Source organism: Spodoptera frugiperda, chromosome 19 (assembly GCF_023101765.2).
Source record: "Spodoptera frugiperda isolate SF20-4 chromosome 19, AGI-APGP_CSIRO_Sfru_2.0, whole genome shotgun sequence".
Lineage (NCBI taxonomy): Eukaryota > Metazoa > Arthropoda > Insecta > Lepidoptera > Noctuidae > Spodoptera > Spodoptera frugiperda.
In genome coordinates, this window is record NC_064230.1 from 2,228,188 (window position 1) to 2,243,950 (window position 15,763).

Sequence of the window (15,763 nt, forward strand, 5' to 3'; positions counted from 1 at the left end):
TCCACAGGATTAGTCCACAGGATTGTCCACAGGTTGTCAACATATTTTTGGCGAAATATAGAATTTACTTCAAACGTGATCTAAAAAATATAGTAAGGCTTCAAAACAATATACTACATATTTTAGAAGAGAATAAAAAAATGGAGGATTGCATTTTTTATCATGTTTTTATACGAGTTATAAAGTACAAATTAAATGTCTAATGTTTTAAAATACTCTACATGACGAACATTAAAATAGAAATTAGTCATCCATCCTATTTTAAGTTTTTAAACTGACATGGTCGTTTATACTAACTTTAGAACTTAAGACGGGATATTTACCATGTTTATTTATGTCTATGAGTTTCCCATATTTCAGCACTGTTGCAAACGCCATGATCACGAATAAACATGGTAAATATCTCGTCTTAAGTTCTAATGTTAGTGACCATGTCAGTTTAAAAACTTAAATCACTGAAATCTCAAAGCAAATATTACAAGAAAAAAGTGTCTGTCTGTCGGTCAGGCCAGTCTAGTGAAGCTATTTGCTATTTCCTATGGAGAAGAACGAGCAAAAAACTCCATAGGTTATCTTTTTCAATTAAGTTCACAATATAATTTTTGATGAAAAATACGTCTATAAAATAATAATCTACAAGACAGACATTAAACTAAAAAATTAATCATCTACTCTATTGTAAAGAGCTAGACGCTACTCTCCTTTCTCCTGTAGTCCTGTCCACAGAAGTCAACTCACCTTCAACCAATCAGCTAGTACAACGACCGAGGGATCCTCGATGGAGTGGAGTAGAGCTGACGCGGCTCTCTTCTTCTCTCTTCTGTAGTGCTGTCTCTGTGCTTTGTAGCTCTCCTTGCGGGAGAGGGCCGTACTTGCCGGCCGTGTGACACCGCCCACTGCTGTCTCCGACGACTGGAAGAGAAAGAGAAGATACATATTTATTTGCAAAAAATGTAGGCACAGATAAGATGTTATGTAAAATTATTGCAAAATTATTGACTTATGAATACATTGCTAAAAATCCAGTTAACATTTTTATAATTATATTAAATTGAGATACAACTCAACCTTACGTAATCATTGACTGAAAGAGTAATTATTGATTAGACAGATATACAGAACATTAAAATATTTTAAACATGTTAAACAACGTGAGTGCCACGTTGGTCGAATGGTCGCAAATACGACTGTCCGGCGACAAGGGGTCTCAGGTTCGGTTCCCGAATCGGGAAAAGTATTGGGCATTTTTTTTTAACTTTGATAAGTCTGCGTCAGCGAAGATGTGGCATTGTGGATTATGTGAATTTTCGGTTTTTACCCGACTGCGCCAGAAGGAGGGTTATGTTTTTCGAGAGTATGTATGTATGTATGTATGTATGTATAATTGTTTGGCACGCTCTGCAGCCTAAACGGCTTGATGGATTTTGACTTGAGAGGTGTCGTTAGATTCGTATTTAGTGTGAGAGTGACACTGGATATATCAAAATGCTTAAAAAAACAAAATGGCGGATTTTTGGCGCCAAATTCGAATATTGCTCACTCTCTCGCCTAAACGGCTTGATGGATTTTGGCTTGAGAGGTGTCGTTTAATTCGTATTTACTGTGAGAGTAACATTAAATATATCATAATATAATATATAATAAAACTAAAAGAAAATAAAATAAAAAAGGTAATTTAAAAAACTATAAAACCCGACTGCGTTTCTTTATAACATGAAAATGAAAAAACCTTAAAACAAGAATTCTAAGTATTATGAATAACGGCTTTCTAGAATGGGTCCCGACTGCTTAAATTTTTCTTGTATTCTTGTTTTAAGGTTTTTTCATTTTCATATTATAAAGAAACGCAGTCGGGTTTTTTAGTTTTTTAAATTACCTTTTTTATTCGAAAAATTCTTAGTAGTAGTACGGAGTCTGGAAAAGTGCCCAGGATAATTATGGCAACAGGCTCACCCCCTATTACATGGGACTTATAACACAAATGGTGAAAAGTGTACATTGTATAGCGACATTACGTACCGTAATGTGCCTCTGCCTACCCCTATATGATATTTTTTTTAATGTTGACTCACACAGTGTTTTTTTCCTGAGTCGTGTATGCGTTTACAAACAAACAAATTCATATACACATGACACCCAGACCCGAAACAACAAATTGAGGATCACACAAAGAGCTGTTCCATGCGAGAATCAAACCATTGCATTTTAAATTGTAAACCTATGTTTTCTATCAAAATTACTTCTTGCACGAATTTTGGTACACCCTTTACTTCAGAATGTAAAGTATCTACTTTGTTATCACAATAGGAGCCGGCCTTTCACCCAGCGCCTGTTATCTGAGCCCTATCTATTCCGGACCAGCTTCCGCTCCGGCGCTAACAACAGATGAACCTGAATATTATACTTTTGTATTATTTTAAAGTTTGACAGTCTGAAAACACTGAGGATTGTTGATAAAGCTAAAAAAATACGTAAGATTTGTAGCAATTGGCGTTCCATGGGGGTCCATGGGAGACAGGCATGAGATTATGTATGTATTAAACTTTCTGTCTATAACTGTAGTATGTGACACCTCGCCTTATAAGTAGAGTAAAATAGAGATTCACTTAACCCAATCCTCAGCAATTGTTTTCGGAACGAAGTCGTTACTAAGAAATAAAAATCTTCCCCATCCCCATTCCCGAACAACAACCCTTAAATTCCTAACTCCCAAAAAGCCGGTAACGCACTTGTAAAGGCTCTGGTGTTTCAAGTGTCCATGGGCGACGGCGATTGCTTAACATCAGGTAATACGTCTGCTCGATTACCGGCATGTCTCATAAAAAAAGACCAATTGTCGATAGATGGATATATCTCACCTTATCAGAAGAGGTACCGTCAGGTGGATGGGACCTGGCGTCCCCTGACGCTGATGCTGGACTGGCGGCCGCTGGCACCCCGGGAGACCTCGGCGGCGGCGTCAACGTGGCCTCACCTGGAAATATTCACATTATAAAAACAAATACAATTATAAATACAAATACATAAACAAATTAATTCTAAATTAATTCTATGGAGTTAAGTTCTAAATAAAATTATTATTTAAAACCTTAATAAATACCTATTAGGTACTACTAGGTTTTAATGAATAATTTCGATAAATATGTTACCTAAAAAAAACATTGCCTGCACTAGTATTTTCTCTCACTATCGCCACCACCCATGGACACTTGAAACACCAGAGGCGTTGCCGGCGTTGGGGGTTAGGAATTTAAGATTTATTGTGAAATCGGGGATCGGGAAGGGACTAATTAGGCCTACGGTAACCTCACTCACACAACGTGGTATCACTCCGATCGAGCCGGCTCATTCTTGCCGAAGCATGGCTCTCTTCAATTTAAATCACACAAAGTGGATCACACTATAAGTTGCTTTTGTGCGGGAATCGAACCCGATACACGTTGCACGGCAGCCAGTTGCCTGGCTGCGTCGACCCGGCAGTCAAATGCCAAAAATGAGATATTAGTAACTTACTGTAAGTAGGTGGTGTGGCTGGCGCAGTAACTGGTAGTACCACGTTCAGCGGGGGCTGTGGCGCCTTCTGCGGATGAGAAGACATCTTTTTTTAACCTTCTTATGCTCACGATAAATGATATTGATTGATTGTCTTAACTCTCTATACGAACTAAAATGACGATTAATTTTAATTCGTACGAGATTCCACAGATAAGGAAATTTCGTTGAAAATATATTTAGTTGTATTATGCTATTGTGGACGATTAATACTTGTGGTTTAATTTAAGTCATATGAGTGATCTCCATACTGTATATTTATGAGGCTGCACTTGCACTTTACATTGGCGCAAGCAAATAAAACCGTTGGACATCTCGAACCCCTACTGTATAGAGCAATAGTTATTAAATAAATAGAAAAAAAAAATGTAAGCGACATGTTCTTAATCCTTCTGTACTTATATTACCTTCTATACTGAAATTGACTCACTATTGGTCAAATACTCAAACGTCACTCAATTTTAAGACGCGCTCAAGAATAGTTCTGTCCCTATTATTTTTTTACAAAATTATAGATATAGCACGATATTTAAGTACAACTTAAAATAGAGTAGCATTTCAGTATTCGGGCGTATGTATGCCAAGCCAACGAACTTATTTTCTAAAAAATACATACATATCGTCACGCCTTTAATGCAGAGGTGCACATTATGGCATGAAATGCCACTGTGTACACCCACTTTTCACAATTAATGTTGTAAGTCCCATGTAATAGGTGGTGAGCCTATTGCCATATACCGGGCACATTTCCAGACTCCGTGCTACCATTGAGAAATTTTCGAAAAACCGAAAAAAGCCCAATAGCAGTTCGCCCGACCCGGGAATCGAACCCGAGACCTCTTATCCGGCAGTCGCACTTGCAACCACTCGGCCAACGAGGCAGTCTAAAAAAAATAACAAATTAAAAAAAACTCACCCGTCCAGTAAAATACGGAGTAGAGGAGTGGAATTGCGCGCAGTCAGCTCTTAGTGCGGGCGAGGACGGGGTCGTGGAGGGGGAAGATGGTTCCACGGCTGGGGATGACGACATCGTGGGATTGGGGTCAAATTATAATGGTTATCATGTCGATTGGGGTCACAACCAACGCTATAGCATCGACATAGGTAAGAATGGGGAGATTTCCAAAGCCTGCGAAGCGTTTGGGGTCCAAAATTATACCCGCGAAGTAAACGGGGTCAAAATTTTGAAGAAGTTTACGGGGTCAAACTTATCCCAATCGTTGGTAATTTTATTATATTAATTAATTAAAAAATTGTTGCTATTGAATTATTGCTTCGTTGCTATTAAAAAAATAATTTGTTTTTAAGTAATATTTCGTTGTTATTCTTATTTTATATTCAATTGGAGATAAAAACTATCATAGTAAAATATAAATTCTATTTTATTTTAATTACACTTATTATTATTTTATATTATTATTCTAATTAAATATATTTTATTTCATTCGTTTTATTTATTAATTTATTTAACACTTAAACTGGAATGGACAAAGGAATAGGGGATTAAAATAACTATGTATTATTATAATTTACTTTTATATAAAATAATTTATTTTATTTATTTGGAAGATTATTGTATGTATTTGGAATGGAATAGGAAGTATAGGTAGGAAATAGAAAATAGGATTATCCTGTAACAAAAACAATTATGATTAGTTTAAATCACTACATAGTATAAAATAAAGTCGCTTTCTCTGTCCCTTTGTATGTTTAAATCTTTAAAACTACGCTACGGATTTTGATGCGGTTTTTGTAATAGATAGAGCGATTCAAGAGGAAGGTTTATATGTGTAATACATGCATAATGTATTATATTGCATCCATGCGAAGGTCAGTCTTCAAATATGTCGAACTAGCTACTTCCGCGCGAATTCACCCGCGTACAAACTTTTTTTCGCTTTCAAAAAGTCAAAATTCAAAGCTTTTATTTAAATGAATCCTAAATTAGGCACTTTTGAAACGTCAAATTGTTTTTTTTTGTGGGGTCTGTCGTACGTACGTCCCCCCATTAGGATTTTCTCCTGAATCGTGTGTGCGTTTACAAACATACAAGTTCACATACACATAACACCCAGACCCGGAACAACAATTTGTGGATCGCACAAAGAGTTGCTCCGTGCGGGAATCGAACCCGCTACCCGTTGCGCGGCAGCCAGTTGCCCAGCCACCGCACCAACCGTGCAGTCAAATCTCGCACTTCAGTAGTAAAACTGAGGTGCGAGGCTTGTTTTTTTTACATGATGTTTTTGATGGTATAAATAATGCGTAATCGTAAATAGTAACTATCTAAAATTAAATACAGAGGAAGGAAGGAAATATATAATTTTATCGTATGAAACTGATTCGGAAAAAATATTTTTTCCTACCCGTTTTCCTCATATATAAATAAATATCTATGTATATCATTATACTCATTTAACTACACCGTGGTTTAACTCGAAAACGACTGTATCATATTTCATCTATAATCTATAATATAAAAATAAGTCGGGTTTTCCTTCCTGACGCTATAACTCCAGAACGCACGAACTGATTTCCACGGTTTTGCATTCGTTGGAAAGGTCTCGGGTTCCGTGAGGTTTATAGCAAAGAAAATTCAGGAAAAAATTAAGAGAAAAGCAGGAAAACAGGGAAAATCATTGGTGGCGAAACGGAGTTCGCCGAGTTTGCTAGTGATACATATTTAGTTGATATTCATACAGCTAATAAAGATTCTTTAGTCTGTCAGTTACGTTTTAGTTTTAAGTGTGGGAGAGCCATGCTTCCGCACGAACGGGCCGGCTCGACCGGAGTGAAACCACGGCCGAACTGAAAATTAAAGTGAAACAACGCTTGCGTTGTGTGAGTGAGTTTACCAGAGGCCCAATTAAGCCCCTTCGCAATCTTCCCAATTTGCAATTCCCCGACAACCCTTAAATTCCTAGCCCCCAAAAGCAACGCCGGCAACGCAATTGTAACGCCTCTGGTATTTTTTGGTGTCTATGGATGGCGGCGTTGCTTACCATCAGGTGATCCGTCAGCTTGGTTACCGGCTTAGGCCGGGACTCCACCAAAGCGGAGACGAGACGAGCGGAGAGGAGATGTTTTTTAAACAACCAATAGAATTGAGTTATTGACACGTCTCCTCTCCGCTCAGCTTCAGTGGAGATCGCTGTGCGGAGATGTGTAATATTTGTATGTCGCGATGGAAGCGGAGATGTGAGCTGTGCGCGGACGACGCGCAGTGGAGACGAGAGATGTGAGCGGCGTGCAGTGAGCGATGTCACCCTCCCCCCTCTCGCCCGCTAGCAACCCGCAGAACCCCGCGCGCGTGTCAGAATGCGTACTGAGCACTCAACGCCCCGCACCCGAGCTGAAAAACATCTCTTCTCGCACAGCACACAGCACACCGCACACATCTCCGCTTTGGTGGAGTCCCGCGAGCTGAAAAACATCTCTTCTCGCACAGCACACAGCACACCGCACACATCTCCGCTTTGGTGGAGTCCCGCGAGCTGAAAAACATCTCTTCTCGCACAGCACACAGCACACCGCACACATCTCTGCTTTGGTGGAGTCCCGGCCTTATACCATAAAAAAATATATACGTACTAGTCGGTTACATCAGACGAAATTTTGTCTACACAACTCAATTAATGTATTTAATTTTATCATAGAAATCGAAATGATAATATTATTTATCATTCGTAGGTAGTTATATGACATTATAAAATAAAAGATACTCTGTTATATTATTATCAATTATTAATAAGTCACCTTGAACTTGTATCGATTTTTCCTTTTATTTATTTCTAGAAAAGTCTGCTAAGATTATCTATATCTATCTATCTATATAATATATAAGGTGTTATAAAAGTATCTGCCACCACGGCTTTAATGGGAGGTAGCGTTGTGTTCGAAGATTACAATAGTGAAGAAATTTCGTACCCCGGACCAGTTAATTCAATTTGAGAACATAAAGAAGTTAAATAAACATTGACTCTACTCTGCATAAAGTGTTTCACAAATATGCACGATACGTCGCTTCGTCAATAAAAACAATTGCTATCATATAAAAGAGATATGTATGAAAGAGATATGTAGCTCTTTCACAACTCTCTGTAATCTCCACCTACCCAATGGGAGAGAGGTAGAGTTATGTATGTATGTATACCAAAGTCAAACAAACCTAATTCTAATTCTTCAAATTCACCAATCCATCATCAGGTAGATAAGTGACGTTCTTCGACTTGGAAAGCTGATACGCAATATCTTCAGCCGCCTCAATTCTTCTCAATTCTACCAGGCCTTCTCCAGCCTTCCCAAAGGCCTTTGCAAGAAGCACCGCTTGCTGAGTATCTCCCTCTGCCGAAATCACTGCAGCCTTTTTCTTCTGTTCAGCTTTTTCCACCATAAACCTCGCTTTCTCAGCTTCCAATTGCGCAATCTGTTTCAATTCAACCGCTTGCAAAAATTCCCTGCCAAAGGTTATATGTGTAATGGCTATATCATCCAAAATCAGACCAAATTGTCGAGCCCTTTCGGTTAAATTTTCATTGACCTTATGGGAAACCATTTCTCTTTGAGTTATAAGTTCGCTAGCATCAAATTGGGCTACAACGGCTTTTAGTACTTCTCCTGTGATTGATGGTAGGACTCTGGTATCATAATCTTCGCCCAAAGTCGTGTAGATCTTTGGTAGCTCATCTGCAACGGGTCTGAAGAGGATTCTTAAGGTTACTTCCACGCGTTGAAGGTCCTTACTGCCGGTTATGGTCGAAACGTTACGAGGTTTCGATTTAATATCGAAAATAATTGGTTTTTGTACCCAAGGGATGATGAAATGTGTGCCTTCGCCAATAACTTGTTTGTTTATACCATTAAATCTATCGAAAATCACCGCTCTCTCTCCACCGTCGACATTGTATAACGCGTTGTTTGCTACTCCACTTGTTATTACAATTCCTGCGCCCAATTGGGCTAAGCGGCTGAAGAATTTTGATGACATGGCGTTATTTTCAAATCGCTATTCAATTTCCAATACAAAAGGTTCAAAATCGCCCAAATTTTCTTTCTAGAACCACAGCTTTTGAGTCAATAGAAGTCCTGTATCAAATCACTTTCACAAAGATTTTAAAATTTCTTCAGAGAATCTGAATTCAGGGTCTTATTTAGCAGCTTTTCGTTTGAAACAGCTAATGATAAACAATGCTTGGTAAAAAGTTCAAGGTTTCACACCAGTTTTCAGCTAGAAAAACGTCTTATGTCAAGGTTACTTTCATTAAACCTACGTATATACAGGGTATAAGCGGAACGCTCCCGAAAAACGCTACGAATATATAAGTTTTTAAACTGACATGGGCACTTTTAATATAATTAGAATTGTGCCCAGTATATGGCAATAGGCTCACCCCCTATTACATGGGACTTATAACACAAATGATAAAAGTGAGTGTACATTGTATAGCGGCATTACGTGCCGTAATATATACCACTACTGCTGCCCTACCCCTTCGAGAATAAAAGCTATTCCCGAAGCTGCTATTTTTTTCTACCATCACCCATTTTCGGCGTTTGAGAGCGTTCCGTTTACACCCTAAGTACAATAATTATGTCTTAAGACGCTAACACACTGCTCTTTGTCACTTATAAGGACCCACTTTCTACCCACGAAACACCAAAAAAAATTTCACTAAGATCACACACACACACACACACACACTACACTTTTTACAATTTTTCACAGATACTTTAACACATTGAACGCCGTGGTGGTCACCGGTGACCGACGTTAGCGGAGGATTTGCCTTCAACAGTTTTCTATTGGCAGTCAAAGACTTTACTAAACTGTCCATAGGAAAATCTTCCACGGTTGCCTGTTAACTGAATGCCTGTAAAACACTGGTTCAATTCAAGGTTCTTCAATTAACGACCTAGTGATACATCATATATGACACATTTGCTTATATAGTTTAGGAGGTCGTGAGTTATGAATTATTGTCATCTCATAATATCATGTCAGTTTTTTTAATGTGCTCATCGCGTGTGTAAGGTAATTTTTTTTCAGTATGAAGATTGTTATTATGTTGGGTTTTAGTGCCTATATTAAGTTTGTGGTTTCTAGTGAAATTGATAACTATATATTTTTTTAACTAATTAATGAGAATGAATAATGACTTCTAAAATGCTGTTTTTTTTATATTTTTCTCTAAAATAAAAGTAGTAGTCTATAATACAAAAATAAGTCGGATGTTCTTTCCTGACGCTATTACTCCAGAACGCACGAACCGATTTCCACGGTTTTGCATTCGTTGGGAAGGTAACGGGTTCCGTGATGTTTATAGCAAAGCAAAATTAAAAAAAAACGAGAAAAGAGCAGATGGCGAAACGGAGTTCGCTGGGTTTGCTAGTGTAGTATAAAAAACATGATAAAAATTCGAAACTTAATTTTTATTCTTTCTTTCTCAAATATGTGGTATATTGCTCCGGGATGTTTATAGCAAAGAAAAAATCACGAGAAAAGCAAGAAAACAGGGAAAATCATTGGTGGCGAAACGGAGTTCGCCGGGTTTGCTAGTAATTTCTAAATAAAAAGTTACTACTTACTACATAAGCAACCTGCCAATAAAAGTCCCGGCAAAATCGGTCTATCCATTTCAGAGATTAGCCGAAGCAAACAGTCAGACAGACAGTCAAAAAATTTAAAACATGATTTGTGTCTATGTATCGTATGTATATTCATATGCATGTAATAAAAAGCAGTTATTTCAATATTACAAACAGACATTCCAATTTTATTTGACTAGTCTACATTCTAACTTCTCTGTCTTTATCATAAAGTTAAGGCTCACGGGAATGTGAACGAAGCCGCTTGCAGAAAGTAGTAAAACATATAACGGTAACCGATGCTACGACAATGCAGCGCAATGGACAAATAGGGCCTCGGTATCAAGCAAGAAAAACTTACCAAATCCACAATATTAACCCAATCTTAATACTTTAATCGATAAATAAAAAAAGCATAAGGATGTTTTTATGACTCACCCGTGTATAATCGATTAAAATCTATATCATTATCAATGTGTATGAATAACTGCGATAAGTGGCTAGTTCGTATCGGTTTCAATAAAAATATCCGTTTACACTTTCCGCATTATTTTTCCTGATGTTATCGAAATGTGCCGTAATGTGCACCTCTGCCTACCCCTTCGGTGATAAAAGGCGTGACGTTGCATCGTTATCAAAAAAGGAAATTTATTGTTTCGTTAGTTACATACATACATAACTTCACGCCTGTCTCCCATGGGGGTAGACAGAGACTGTGAAACATTAATTGCTAAGAATCTTACACACCTCATTCGCTTCATCAACAGTCATCAGTCTTTTCATGCACGCTCATCGGTTAACGGTACTTTTAATTTTGCCCTTCTTTAATTTATTGCCAACCTGGTCGCTATATGTCCGCCTAGGGCGCCCTCTAACGACGGCCTCATTCATATCCGCCTTGTATATTTCGTTAGTTAATAATGAGTTCATTTACAAACTGCACATATTAGCATGTTCATGTCAAAAACCTCGTTATGTTACGATTCTAAAAGATAGTAATGGCAGACACCAACCATCTCTAAATGATCTATTTAATAGTATAAGCCGGTAAACGAGCAAACGAGTCACCTGATGGTAAGCAATCGCCGCCACCCATATACACCCAAAACAGCAAAAGATGACAAACAAGAAATGTCGTCGCCTCCTAGACTACGCGTGCAGTTTACGACATCTTCGTTCGTGACACGTATCTTAAACTAGTCAAAATATTTCCAGTAGGTACTGGATTATTTTTAGCCATAAGTTATTATTAAAACTCAGGAAGAGTTAGTTACTATGGTAAAATGGTCGATAGGGGTGATTTCAGCATAGTTAGTTTTGATTAGGGCTAAAATTATGTCACGAGAGACACTCCGGGCGTCGGGGATCGCGCGACGATCTCCGGCTACCGTAAGTGCGGGTCTGCGGACGGCGAGCAAGGTTAACTCGACACCCGACCAGAACCAGACCCGTGCGTGCGGCTAAAAGAGCCATCAGACCACCACAGATGAGGCCCAGTAGGGCTAATGCCTGATCTGGAGCTGCGGACTACCTAGCGTGTTACCGGGGCTATAGCTCGAAAAGCAGGAGTAGGAACGGGATGGTTTTTGTTCAGTAAGGGGTAAATTGGTCCTCCGGTAACCTTACTCACACAACGCAAGCGTTGTTTTCCTTCGTTTTTCTGCTCGGCCGTGGTTTTACTCCGGTCGAGCCGACCCAGCGGTGCCAAAGCATGGCTGTCTCCCACACACATTTAATATATGGAATGTATTCAGAGACCCCCTCGAAACACCAGCTCAAAGTGTCCACTACAACAACAATATATCTGATAACAGAAAGGCAATTGATTACTATCATGCGACTCTTATTAATTCAACTGATAGGTAGATACTCGTACTGTTATCAATATGTATTTGTCAAAGGATTATGGTGATAAGCGAATATCTGTCGTATTTCAAGATATATAGGATTGAACATCTGTTTTTTTTAATACATACATACATATAGTCACGCCTTTAATCCCCGAAGGGGTAGGCAGAGGTGCACATTATGGCACGTAATGCCGCTTTACAATGTACACCCACTTTTCACAATTTATGTTATAAGTCCCATGTAATAGGTGGTAAACCTATTGCTATATACCGGGCACATTTCCAGACTCCGTGCTACTACTGAGAAATGTTCGAAAAACCGAAAAAAGCCCAGTAATACTTCGCCCGACCCGGTAATCGAACCCGAGACCCCTTGCTCGGCAGTCGCACTTGCAACCACTCGGCCAACGAAGCAGTCAGTGTTTTTTTAAATATCTTTTTTTTATGGAATAGGTGGCAAACGAGCAGACGAGTCACCTGATGGTAAGCGATCAGCGCCGCCCATGGACACACGCAACACCAGAGGAGTCACAGGTGCATTGCCGGCCTTTTAAAAAGGAGTATGCTCTTTTCTTCCGGAGCTGCGGACTACCTAGCGGGTTTACCGGGGCTCCGGCTCGAAAAGCAGGAGAAGGAACGGGGTGGTTTTTAGTCAGTAAGAGTCTGACACTCCCTCTCGCCTCGCCCAAGGCGGGAGAAATCATTGTATGATTTTCCCCACTTTTCTTGAAGGTTTGAAGGTCGTATCGGTTCGGAAATACCGCCGACGACAGCTCATTCCACAGTTTATCTGACACACATATCTGAGTTTTTATTATCTGAAGAGGTTTTTGGAGGTTTTGTTAATAATAGTTACAATTTAAGTTATGTAATATGTTGGTGTAAAGTACGCGTCCACAGGCCCGCATTGTACGCATCGCACGCAACGGATTTTAGTTTGTCTTGTATAGAAACTCATACAACTGCGTCCACTGATCCGCATCGTACGGACCGCATCATCAGCAATGCCTACATGCGATGCGTACTGATGATGTCATACGGAATGCGTGCGATGCGTACGATGCGGGCCTATGGACGCTTACCTTTAATGGTGCTTTTCCACAAAAGATGTGCTATGCTACGTTGCTGTGGATGCGTTTGGCTTCCACCAATCATATTAATTGGTACACATAGCATGGGTGGAAACGGACTCAGCTGAGCTAGATTTTTTATATGTACGTAACTTTTTGACAAGGAACTCGACTAGTTTCAAGCCATGCTAGAGGCTCACATATATGGGCAGCATTCCGCGACAATATCGCTTATAAGAGTTAATATGAGCTATGAAACTGGTCAAGTTCCTCGTCAAACAGTTACGTGAGTAACCGCCGTACTCAGAGTCATTTAATGGTTACTTAACCCATTCCTTAGCAATTGTTTTCCATACAAAGTCGTTACTAAGGAATAGTTTAAGTAATCATTATTCTGAATACAGCGGTAAGCCGATAACATAATAATAAATTTAGTATGTCTCACGAAAGTTATAATAAAATTTAAGTAACGATTGTAAACTCGAACCAAAAACGTCTAAATAGGTTACCACTATATGAATCATACAAGATAAAGTCACACAAATAAATGATAAGAAAGATAGTAAATGTCGCAAGAAATGATCGATCATGCTATTTTCTTTTAAAATAATCGTATGATACAGTAAGGAAAAAGAGAGAAGCCGAACCGATATTTTAGGGAGGTAAACGAGCAAACGGATCACCTGATGGTAAGCACTCAAATCTTGATATTTCTGCCTCGTACAGCAAAACTGTGGAATGAGCTGTCGTCCGCGGTATTTCCGAACCGATACGACTTTCAAACTTTCAAGAAAAGACTGGCAACGCACCTATGACTCCTCTGTGGTTGTGGACACCGATTTCCTATGAAGCCGTTGTATCACTCGCAACACTGGAGGCATTTACGGTCTTTTGAGGGGGGAGGGATTGGGCCGGTAACCTCACTCAGTCAATGCAAGCGTCGTATCGTATGAGGCCGTGGTATCGCTCCGGTCGAGCCGGCCCAGCAGTGTCGAAGCATGGCTCTTCCACACAAAGAATATGAAATAAGGTAGGTACATTTTTAAAAGAATTAAATACAAACAAGTTAAATTACATACAATAGGCTCACCCCCTATTACATGGGACTTAAAACACAAATGGTGAAAAGTGGGTGTACATTGTATAGCGGCATTATGTGCCGTAATGTGCACCTCTGCCTACCCCTTCGGGGATAAAAGGCGTGACGTTGTGTGTGTGTGTTAAATTACATGGGAGTCACTTCACCGTTGACGGTCGACGACGCCTCTAGTGTTTCGCGTATCCATGGGCGGCGGCGATTGCCTACCATCAGATGATCCGTCTGCTCTATTACCGGCTTATACCATAAAAACACTTAAATAACACTTCAAAACGTGCTTACCAGTACTAAAACTACAAACAAGGCATAGGTAGCTACTACTTGTAGACTATTACATGAAAAATAATTTCTTTAAAAAGTTCTCATAAATAATTCGTGGAAGTAATTTAAGTATGTAGCCAGTAAGTACTTCATTTCAACCTTGATGATGTCTGGGCCCATAGTTAAGGAATGGAACAGAGGTAGCCAAACTTTTTTCAATTAAATTCCACTTACTTTTACTTTATACAGTGAAACCTTTTTAAATGAGACGTCAAGGCACTTGCAATTTTAGCTCGCCACCCGACCAAAACCAGAACCGCACATACGGTGCGCACCACAGATGGGACCCAGATTTACCGGGGCTCCGGCTCAAAAAGCAGGAGTAGGAACGGGGTGGTTTTTAGTCAGTAAGAGTCAGCGGGAGAAGTAATTGGAGGATTATCCTCCCTCAAAAAAATAAATAAAAAAGGGACCTACAAATTGGTATCACATATTAAGGTATTCCACTAACCCAGTGTCTCAGATAACAAGGTTTAAATAAATATTTGTCTCATTTACAGAGGGTTCCATTAATAGAAGTGAGAATACAGGCTATTTCAGATAAAGGTATATTAAAAAAGGGCCAAATTAAAAGTACCCTCAACCGACGAGCATGCATGAAAAAACTGAAGTGAAAGAGGTGTATAAGATTCGTAGCAATTGGCGTCTCTGCCTACCCCCATGGGAAACAGGCGTGAGGTTATGTATGTATGTATATAGAATACGCCAAATACAATGTAAGCGTTGTTTCACGTCGGTATCGCCGGCCCATTCGTACCGATGCACGACTCCCCACTAGAAAAAACACTTTGGCTCATTGACTGAGCAGCCGAGCCAACGGAATACCTAAGAAGGTATGTTGACAATCACTGAGTTTTTACTATTTGTACTAACATAGCGTGTTTCAAGGTCGTAAACTTAGCTTAAAACCGACCTAGGTCTTACTTGACCTTGAGATAATCTAGAATTTCGTCAATATATTCGTGAAATAATATACATTTTGTAAATATCGATTCTAATCGTGACGAGACGGTCAAATAGCTAACTGCGTAGATTCTACTAGTTTTATAAATGCTACGAGGATATGAAACTATGTGACTAAGTACTGATACTAAGCTATGTAGCTTTGAACCAATGAAGCCATACACATCCACACCAATGTAGCATAGCACTTATCTGGTGGAAAAGCAGCCTTAAGATCTTGCTTGTGAAGAAAACGAATCTCTTACTCAGTAGTAATAATTGTCACCGCGAAGGAGTTTGAATTATTAGCATTGTTCTACGTCAGTTTTCTGTAAAGCCGTGGT

The 15,763-nt window shown here is 39.3% G+C and overlaps 2 protein-coding genes across 3 annotated transcripts in view; both read right to left on the reverse strand.

The window, feature by feature from the left end:
* Nucleotides 1-15,763, reverse strand: part of LOC118280987 (oxysterol-binding protein-related protein 8) — an 85,230-nt gene that overhangs the window by 63,581 nt on the left and 5,886 nt on the right. For both annotated transcript variants that reach the window (XM_050700923.1, XM_050700924.1), the window contains exons 2-5: nt 4,469-4,566; nt 3,514-3,580; nt 2,859-2,974; nt 739-912 (exon numbers count right to left, since the gene is read on the reverse strand). In XM_050700923.1, the coding sequence (XP_050556880.1) occupies nt 739-912; nt 2,859-2,974; nt 3,514-3,580; nt 4,469-4,566 (455 nt within the window). The remainder of the gene's footprint in view (nt 1-738; nt 913-2,858; nt 2,975-3,513; nt 3,581-4,468; nt 4,567-15,763) is intronic.
* Nucleotides 4,588-8,728, reverse strand: LOC118280988 (protein l(2)37Cc). Its single transcript, XM_035601409.2, has 2 exons — nt 7,721-8,728; nt 4,588-5,183 (listed from the first exon to the last, which is right to left on the reverse strand). The coding sequence occupies exon 1, from the start codon at nt 8,537-8,539 to the stop codon at nt 7,727-7,729; it is 813 nt and encodes a 270-aa protein (XP_035457302.2). The 5' UTR covers nt 8,540-8,728; the 3' UTR covers nt 4,588-5,183; nt 7,721-7,726.

Excerpts from the sequence above, each read along its gene's own strand:
- LOC118280988 (XM_035601409.2), bottom strand. The coding sequence starts at position 8,539 with ATGTCATCAAAATTCTTCAGCCGCTTAGCCCAATTGGGCGCAGGAATT.